The sequence below is a fragment of the Archocentrus centrarchus genome, unplaced genomic scaffold, assembly GCF_007364275.1.
Source record: "Archocentrus centrarchus isolate MPI-CPG fArcCen1 unplaced genomic scaffold, fArcCen1 scaffold_64_ctg1, whole genome shotgun sequence".
In the NCBI taxonomy this organism is placed as follows: Eukaryota; Metazoa; Chordata; class Actinopteri; order Cichliformes; family Cichlidae; genus Archocentrus; species Archocentrus centrarchus.
In genome coordinates, this window is record NW_022060281.1 from 111,373 (window position 1) to 120,909 (window position 9,537).

General features: G+C 43.3%; 1 protein-coding gene across 3 annotated transcripts; it reads right to left on the reverse strand.

Moving 5' to 3' along the window:
* Positions 1 to 700: 700 nt before the first annotated feature.
* LOC115777671 (receptor-type tyrosine-protein phosphatase F-like) lies at positions 701 to 8,464 on the reverse strand. Of its 3 annotated transcripts, XM_030725619.1 has the most exons (6): positions 8,341 to 8,377; positions 8,110 to 8,239; positions 5,203 to 5,375; positions 3,328 to 3,473; positions 2,930 to 3,071; positions 701 to 1,003 (listed from the first exon to the last, which is right to left on the reverse strand). In XM_030725619.1, exons 3-6 carry the CDS (start codon positions 5,300 to 5,302, stop codon positions 804 to 806), a joined length of 588 nt encoding a protein of 195 aa, XP_030581479.1. In that variant the 5' UTR covers positions 5,303 to 5,375; positions 8,110 to 8,239; positions 8,341 to 8,377; the 3' UTR covers positions 701 to 803. The 3 variants fall into 3 exon arrangements, with proteins under 3 accessions (XP_030581479.1, XP_030581478.1, XP_030581477.1); XM_030725618.1 differs by lacking the exon at positions 8,110 to 8,239 and having other exon boundaries at positions 702 to 1,003; positions 8,341 to 8,464; XM_030725617.1 differs by lacking the exon at positions 8,110 to 8,239 and having other exon boundaries at positions 703 to 1,003; positions 8,282 to 8,395.
* Between the last annotated feature and the right edge of the window lie 1,073 nt (positions 8,465 to 9,537).

A 9,537-nucleotide genomic window follows, 5' to 3' on the forward strand; every position in this document is an offset into this window, starting at 1 on the left:
CAGGTGGACGATAGATAATAACAAATAAAACAGGTTTTTGAATTTCCCAATTAGGATGGACAAGATTAAGAGTCAGGCTTTCAAAAGAATGAAAACTTTGTCTGGGTCTTTGATTAATTAATAAACTGGAATTGAAGATTGCAGCTAATCCTCCTCCTCGACCTGTGCTTCGAGCATTCTGACAGTTACTGTGACTCGGGGGTGTTGATTCATTTAAACTAACATATTCATCCTGCTGTAACCAGGTTTCTGTAAGGCAGAATAAATCAATACGTTGATCAATTATTAAATCATTTACTAATAGGGACTTGGAAGAGAGAGACCTAATGTTTAATAATCCACATTTAATTGTCTTATTCTTTGGTGCAGCTGAGGAAGCTGTGGCTCCCCATAAAAGGGACCCACAGCCTCCCGTTTATGAGGAGCTGTAGCTCAGAAGGAAGAGCAGGTCATCTACTAATTGGAAGGTTGGTGGTTCAATTCCTGGCTGCTCGAGCCTGCATGCCAAAGTGTCTTTGGGCAAGATACTGAACCTGATGTGTTCATTGGATTGTGAAGGTTAGAAAGAGCTTAGATGTAAAAAAAAAAAAAAAATGCAAACATGGATAAAGTGCTTTGAGTGCTCGACCAGAGAAGAAAAGTGTTATAAAACGAATCCATTCACCATTTATGATAAACATGCACAAATGAAATCACACAAAAACAAAGAATCAGAATATCCTCGTGTGCAAAATGACTTTTGTTGGTTGAATGAAATATTATCAATATGCCATAAAACCTTCAACATATTAAATCAGATCAAATTAAAGTGGACCTGAGCGAAGCTGTTTGATGCGCCCGTTGCTGCTGCTGATATTCACAGGAAGCATGTCCTTGAACCACGAGATCTCTGGCTGCGGGTCTCCACTGGCAGTACACAGCATTGTGGCTGTTCTGTTCTTTTCAACCACTTTAAGCTGGGGGCCCACATCAATGGAAGGAAAACCAAGAGGGATGTTGTTCTCTGAAAAATTGCAAAAGGCAGATTTACTACAGCCACAGACCCTGAGAGCTCCACAGATGGACAGACCAATCACTCAATAAGAGAGCAAATACATTAGAGGGGCTACAGCCCACAGAGTAATCAGACTACTGCAAGAGCAGAAGATACTACTGAGTAATACTATAGAAATAATGCTATAGATCTGCTACTGATTTGGATTAGGTTGGGAATAAGACTGCTGGTTAAACTTTATTAATAAAAAGGAATCTAATCAGATGTCTCATAAAAATCCTCCTGTAGTAGAAACATGATTGGTCTGATTTTCAGCTTGTTCTTAAACTGCTCGCGTTACATTTACTGACATGCTGCCTCTTTTTTGTCTGCTCTGTGACCTGCTTCCTGGCTGAGCAGAAAGTTCCAACATGTTTTAAATCAACTGTGATTGTTAGAAATCTAACCCGAGCTGCCCGAACAACCTGTAGCATTAACACCAGCTATCATGAAAATATTTGAATGCTTGGTATGTAGACACCTCTCCACTATCAGCCTAGAACATATCAGTCTGCATGCAGGGCAAATAGGCCGGCACTCTATTCTGCAACATCTGGAGCACATCTGTCAGACTCAAGGCCCACAGGCCTGCAAAATAATTACGTTCAGCCCTCAAGATAATTTCATTTGGATGCGATTAATGGCCCGCCGGCAAATAGCACTCCCACCACTTATACTGCAGTGCAACAGCTGCCGCGCAGGTCAAGATCTGCACACTAACCAGTTTTCCTGTATTGCCAATGATCATTGATCAGTGATCAGCAGATAAAAACATCGTTCAGCACTTTTTACAATAACATTTAACCTGCCCGACCCCCAAATACAGCCAAATGAAAAGTGGCCTTTGAAAACAGGTGGGAGGCAGAGGACCTGTTTGCTGCCATTGGAGGCTTTAAAGAAAGTGCATCAGTGTGGTGTGGCCAACAGGAGCTTGGTGCAGTTTTATTGAGGAGCTGTGGAGACTTCTGCTGTAAGCGTCTGTGTCTGCAGAGGAGGAGAGGCAGCTGAACATGGTGGTCCACGCTGCATCCAAAATTAAGGAGTGTGAAGTCCCAGTTACTGAAGTTTATGAGGACAGGTTGGACAGGAAGTGCCTGCTGAGCTTAAAGGCCCCTCCCACCCAGCTAACGGCCTTTTGAACTTTCTCCCCTCACAGAAAATCCTGAGCAGCATCAACACAAAAGTGACCAGATCCTGAAACGGTGCTAAGTAACTCTGACTCAGGCTGCCCGACTCCTCAACACCTCACAGATATTTTAAGCAAAACAACTTGAACTGTTCTATAAGCAATACTTATATATGATTTCACTTTGATGCTGCTATTCCCTTTACAGGAGTTTTAGTTTTACTGTTTTAGTATTTATTCTGTTTTATGGTCTCGAGTTTTATTTATTAATTTTTTCCAGGCGTTTATTTATTGTATTGCATCACACAGAGTGTTTGTCAGTCGATAAAGTCGACATGGCAATAAAATATTGAACTGTGTGTGTGTGTGTGTGTGTGTGTGTGTGTGCGTGTGCGTGTGCGTGTGCGTGTGTGTGTGTGTGTGTGTGTGTGTGTGTGTGTGTGTGTGTGTGTGTGTGTGTGTGTTGCTGTATTTGATACAGTTTTGGATTTTGCTGCCTTTTTATTTTTGTACCTGATCAGCGAGTGCAGGCATTGTATTTATTCTTGAACCTTATAGTTTAGTACTATAGGGTTTAGTATTAAGTATTAAGAGTAATAGAAATAAATACAGAGCTCACTGTGTATTATCATCAACCGTGTGAGTTCTCATTATCATGTTTTAAATGAAGATGAGCTCCTCTGTGACACTGCCAGCAGCAGGAACAGAGTTGAAAACAGGACGGCAGTGAAAGTCTGATGGAGAGACGACTCAAAGAGGACCCATCTCACCCTGAAGCACTCTGAGTCTGGCACTGGTGCGGACCTCTCCAACACTGTTACTGGCCGTGCACTCGTAAAAGGCTTCATCTCTGGATTCACGCAGTGGCTGGATCCGCAGTACGGAGCCCGACCCATCTTCAAATTCAGTCACCTCAGAGAGGCAAACCAAAGGAGGAGGGAAGTTATTTTAGGCCTCTTTTTCTTTAATAAAAACATGTTTGCTTCATTACAAGATTTGATCCAGTCCATCTGACAGCTTACACACAACTGATGTCAGAGTAACTAAATTCATATTTCTGAACAAATATGAGGTTATTAAAGCAGTCTGAGCCCCACCTCAGTAAACATTTGTCACATGTTGTGATTGGACATGCTCTGAGATGTGAAAGTCATGCATGAGTGTCCACCTCAAATCGCTGGGAGCTGATCTTCTTGCCTTTCTTCATCCAGCTGATCCTGGGCATTGGCTCTCCGGTGGCCTGGCACACAAATGAAGCAGTTCCACCCGAGACGCCCGTCTGATCCTTGGGAGAGTTGATGAAACGTGGCAAGCCTGATGAAGATGATGTGAAGGAGGTAGAACAAGAGAAATAAGTTACTGCCAGGCGCAGAGGTTCAGAGTGACGGGAGAAGTTATGAAGTTATCATCACTGTGCATGTGACAGCAGAGTGTGTGATTGACCAGGACACCAGGAATCCCCGTCATCCTGGAGCAACGCTCAAACCAGGACACAGCATCAGGTTTGGCTGTGTCCCTGTGGCTCTGCTGCAGAGCTCTCTGTCATGTTGAAGGCTTTTCCTTTATGTGCTCACACTGAACATGAGCCACAGGCTGACCCCAGACCAGCCAGAATTTTCTATAAGATATATTGTAGCCCCTACTCATGCACATATCTAAAATAAAATCCTCAGGGTACATTTCTATATCAAATACATTTGTTTTTATCTATTATCCAGCAGCTGTCTGACACACACAGATGCAGTTATTATAGGTAATTATAATAATAATGTATAGTAATTATAGGTGTAACAGAGCAGAATTCCACAGCAGGATATCCCAGATAACAAGGTGTACCACCAGGAAAGTGATGAATCATGCTGCACATATTAGTTTCTCTTTGTGACAGTTATTCATAGAAGAGAATATACATTCTCTTACATTTAATTAACCAGTTTCTTTCAAACAAATAATTATGTCAGTACATGTCTGTAGATAATCCAGTACAGTCAGTATTTGATTTGAGCCAATCAAACTGGAAGCAGAGTAAAGATGAATTTTCCAGACCATAAAAAGAAAAATAAAATACAGAAGTGCAAAAACAAGTTAGACTTCAGAGTGATACTGGACAAAAACCAACACCACAAAAGAAAAAGAGAACAGCACAACTGGTGCTTCGAAGGATGGAGCACAGCCAGAGTCAGCTGGGAGCAGGAGGGGTTGAGGTACAGTTAAATTACTGTAGGTGAGGTCCCTGACGCTGTCTCAGCAGGGCGGTGCTTCCCGGCTGCCCCCGACACTCTGAGGGTTCACAGAGGTCACAAGTATCTTCAAGCACTTTCTGTCCATCACTCTGATCAACAACCAGACTCAGAGGTTGATGGATCGCTGCCTGAACTCTGCACCTAAGTTTGCTGTTTCCTGGAATCCATGTATGTAAATGAAATCTATTCTGTATTCTACTTTAACTGATTCCATGAAGCAAACAGATGCTTAAGCTCTACAGTTCAGAGCTTCATTTGAAGTCCAACAATTAAGAATGTCAAAGAAGATTTCTGTCCTTTTAAATGAAAATAACCTCTGAATCAGCTGATCCACAGAACACTGCACAAATTAAAGCCCAAAATTCACTTTGTGTTAACCCCTTAACTGGCAGCAAATAAAATCACCTGAAACAACTACATAACACCCTCTGGTTATTATTGGCTCTGAACAACCCATTTCATAGCCTATTAATCGGCTGCGTCTGGTCCGCGGGCCGAATGAAGTGCATTTATATGGCAGGCTAGACCCGCCCATTTTGACTGACACCTCATTCGGCCAATAATGTTAAGAAATGGGTTTCCCAGAGCCAATAATACTCAGAGGGCGTCACGTAGCTTTGTCAGGTGATTTGGTGCAGCCAGTTACATGATTGGCCGAATGACGTGTCAATAAAAATGGGAGGGTCTAGCCTGCCATATAAAAGAGACTACAAACGGCCCGTCACCGGGCCCTTGCCAGTTAAGGGGCTACAATATTCATGAAGCTTCGAGAGTTGTTGGATGATGAAAAAGCAACGTACTGTCTGCCAGAGAAGAGGACACCATGCAGCTGAGTGAAAGCAGGACCAGCAGCCCCCCTCTGGGCAGGAGGGGCCCTGCACGGTGAATATTACACCCCATGTTACAAGCTGGCACTGCTCCCTCAGTCCCCCGGTGGACACGTCCCACTGTGACAGGAGCCAAGACCAAAGACCTGGGAGAGCAAACACGTGATGAACAGCAGTACCAAAACATGAGCAATCAAACTTACCATATGTTTGAACTCACACTGCTTAAAACATTAAAGTCAGTTAATGTTCAGCTGTATCAATCAGTCCTGTTAAGTATAAACCACTATGAATCCATTTCAGCTGCTTTGGAGCAAATCAGAGACTTCACAGGTGAACTGGAGAGGCAACAAGACAACCCCCAGAAAGTGAACGATTCAGCAGGTGATGGAAACATCTCCCTCCTTATGCCTTCTGACTTTTCTCTAGTTTTATTTGTATTAGTGTCCTTCTCACTGCATTCAGGTTCATCTATACGTGCCTCCTATCACGGACACCAACACAATCAGTGTGATGGTGGATCATTGAAAAGCTGGGGAAGCATGCCCATCAAGCTGCACGGTGCAAAAGGATCTCAGTGCATCTTTGTAACCTCAAAGGTTTAAATGGCAACCAGTGGAACAGGTGCTGACTCACCTGGAATTTATATGCTTCCCATTTGTCTAATTTCCCGACCCTGTTTTCTCCTTTGGATCATGGATCAAACTGAGGTTACAGTCAGGTAGACTTTTGGAAGAGCTAATCAACTCCTCACTGCCACACACACACACACACACACACACACGCACACACACACACACACACATAAACACGCACGAGAGAGAACAGGATGTGACAGTGCCAGAAATTCAGTAGTTGGTCCAAATACCAGCAGGATGCCACAATTATTCATACCTAATTTGACTCCACAGTTATGAAATCTGTGAAGTCCTTTGGAATCACTGACATGCTGGTGGCAAAATGTTCACTTAAATATTTTCAATATCAATTATTTTGAGGCTGAAACAGTTCAGTCACATGGTTGAAGCTCTAATCAGTTTATAATAAGGTGGTAAAATAATGCAGAGGTCATTTGTTTCTATTAAACCACTTTGAAAGTCCTGTTAACTGCAGTGGATCTGCTGATAGAACCAAGAATATTAAATAAAGAATATTAAACTTACGAACACAGAAACATCAGAATCTGTGTTCAGGTCTGATTCTGCTGTAAACACGTCTTTGCTCACAGGTGTGATCGTTCGCTTACAGAAACCTGAAAGTTTACCTTCGCCTGAGAGCAGGGACATAAAGTTAGGGTTATTAGCAGGTTATGCAGATGTTTATAAGCCGGGCAGCTTTTACAGGCTGCGCTCGCAGGTTCTTGGTTTGACACTGAAGCACCAACAGCATTGAAGCATCTGTGCCCACATGCTTCAAGTCCACCACTATAGTGCCCCTCCCCAAGAAAACCAACACAACCTCTTTGAATGACTATCGTCCCATTGCACTCACTTCACTTGTAATGAAGTGCTTTGAGAGGCTGGTCATGTCCCATATTAAAGGATCCATTCCGGACACATTAGATCCCCTGCAATTTGCATACCGTCAGAACCGTTCAACTGATGATGCTGTTAATGCAGCCATCCATACAGCCCTCTCACACCTTGAAAATAAGGACACTTATGTTCGAATGCTGTTTATAGACTACAGTTCAGCTTTCAACACTGTCATCCCAAGCAGGCTGGTTGAAAAGCTGTTCACCCTCGGAATACCACCCTCCCTCTGCCGCTAGGTCTTGGACTTCCTTACAGACAGACCTCAGGCAGTCAGAGTTGGTACCAGGACATCAGAAACAAAGACAGTGAGCACTGGGACCCCACAAGGCTGTGTGCTTAGTCCTCTCCTGTACACCCTCTTCACCTACGACTGCATCCCCTCCCAAAGCAACACCTCCATCGTCAAGTTTGCTGACGACACCACCGTCATTGGGCTGATTACTGGGGGAGAGGAAGCAGCTTACAGGGAAGAGGTGGCCCAGCTGGTGTCCTGGTGCCAGGAAAATAATCTCTCCTTAAATACAGAGAAGACTAAGGAGATGATTATTGACCCGAGGAAGAGAAGAGACCAGCATGCTCCATTATTCATCAACGGGACTCAGGTGGAGAGAGTGAAGACTTTCAAATTCCTTGGCACCCACATCAGTGAAGACCTCACCTGGACCTACAACACAGCACAGACTGTCAAGAAAGCTCAGCAGAGACTCTTCTTCTTAAGGAAACTGAGGAAATTCGGATTATCCCCTAAGCTCCTCAGCAACTTTTACAGATGCACTGTGGAGAGCATCCTGACAAACTCCATCACGGTGTGGTATGGAAACTGCACCAGTCAGGACAGGAAGGCTCTCCAGCGTGTCATCAAAACAGCACAATTCATCTGTGGAGCTGCCTTCCCATCACTACAGGACACTTATAATACCCGGGTAATAAAGAGGGCACACAACATCATCAAGGACCGTACCCACCCACAGCACACACTGTTCACACTCCTGCCGTCTGGCAGACGTTACAGGAGTGTAAAAGCAAGAACAACCAGACTAAAAAACAGTTTCTATCCACAGGCCATCAGGCTACTGAACCACTGACTGATTACCAAACTGTGATTACCTGCCTTTCTTTCATCTGTATATATCTGTATATATTGCACTTGCTTTATTATTTATTTATTTTTATTTTCTACTTTTACTTTCCTAATATACTAGTTCTTAAATTTTATTTTAACTTAGTTGCTTATTTCAATTGTTTGTAAAGCAGTCGCAAGTAAGAATTTCATTGCTCAGCATAACCACAGTGTTTTGCGGTGTACATGACAATAAACTTCTTGAATCTTGAATCTTGAATTTACCTGTTAACGGCGTCACTTTAGATTAGATTCAACTTTATTATCATTGTACACAAGTATACAATGAAAGTACGTTCCAGAACAGCCATCCAAGGAGACTTCTGTCTGCAGCCGTTAAACAGGCGTTTTCTACCTATTTGCAGGTTTAAGAACAGGTTTCATCAGAGGAACTTACAGACTCAGAGCTGCTCTGAGGTTCAGGAGGACATTCAGAAAAGATGACGTTGAACTTACTGGATCTCCTCTTCGTCTCCTTCTCTCAGCGTTTAGTCCTTACTTTAGTTTGGAGCCACAAACAGGTGAACTGGCAAGATTTGTGTGGGCGTGGCTTAATGTTCCAACTGGTATTTGTTTGTCGTCCACTCTGTGATCCAGATGTTGCTGTCTGCAGTCATTTCCCACTAACAGCAGCTCAGAGATGCCAGCATGTGTAATGTTTGACCAGATTAAACAAAGTTACCATGACTGATCCCTGCTCCTGCACTGTTCCTCACAGTTTCTCCTTATTAAAGTCAAATTCTGGTTCATTTCATCCAGATAAAACATTGTAGCTATGAGTTTTGCTAACTGTGCACCCTCCTCCTCATCAGCTCACCATCCAACAGCTTTTTCAGCATCACTTTAAACAGACATTCCTGAGTCTGACCCACAGTGAGCACAGTGTCTGCCTACAACAGCCGTCCACCATCAGGGACGAGCTACCGGCTGACAGACACCCTGCACAAAGAAGCTCACAGACATCACATTTTAGCTGCTTTGGCTTCATCCTTGAGTGACAATTTCAAAATAACATGTCAAATCTTTCATAAGATGTTGTTAATTATGCACAAAAAAAAGAGCATTTGATGTGCTTTGTTAGTTTTTGCACATATTTTCAGGCATTTAGGAAAATTACAAATAATGATTAGAACAAACAGTTTCATATTTCATATGATCATATTTCTATCAGCTAAAAAGTAAGAAAACTTTATCTCAATGGCAAACGCAGCCAAGCCACAGCTGTGTGTCACTAATATCACCATTATAAATGTATGAGCTTGAACCTGCAGGAGAGGCTCAGGGACAGAGGAACCCAGGCTCCTGCAGCTTTGGTGCCATCAAGACTGGCAAGATTTTGTGATCTGAAAGAGAGAAAGAGAAAGAGAGCTTTATTTGTCACATACATGCAGTGAGATTCATTCTCTGCATTTAACCCATCACACACATGGAGTATGTAGTACACACAGCACAGCATGGAGCAGGGGGCAGACAAAGGGCACCCGGGGAGCAACCTGGGGGGGTGGGCTTGCTCAGGGACCCACAATGATGCCAGCCCGAGGATTTGAACCAGGGTCCTCTCAGTGATGAACCCTCTTCTTCTCCCCTAGGCCACCACTCCCAGAACAGCTTTAATTAAAGCTTCTGTGCAGCTTTAATCTGAGCAGTTCATGT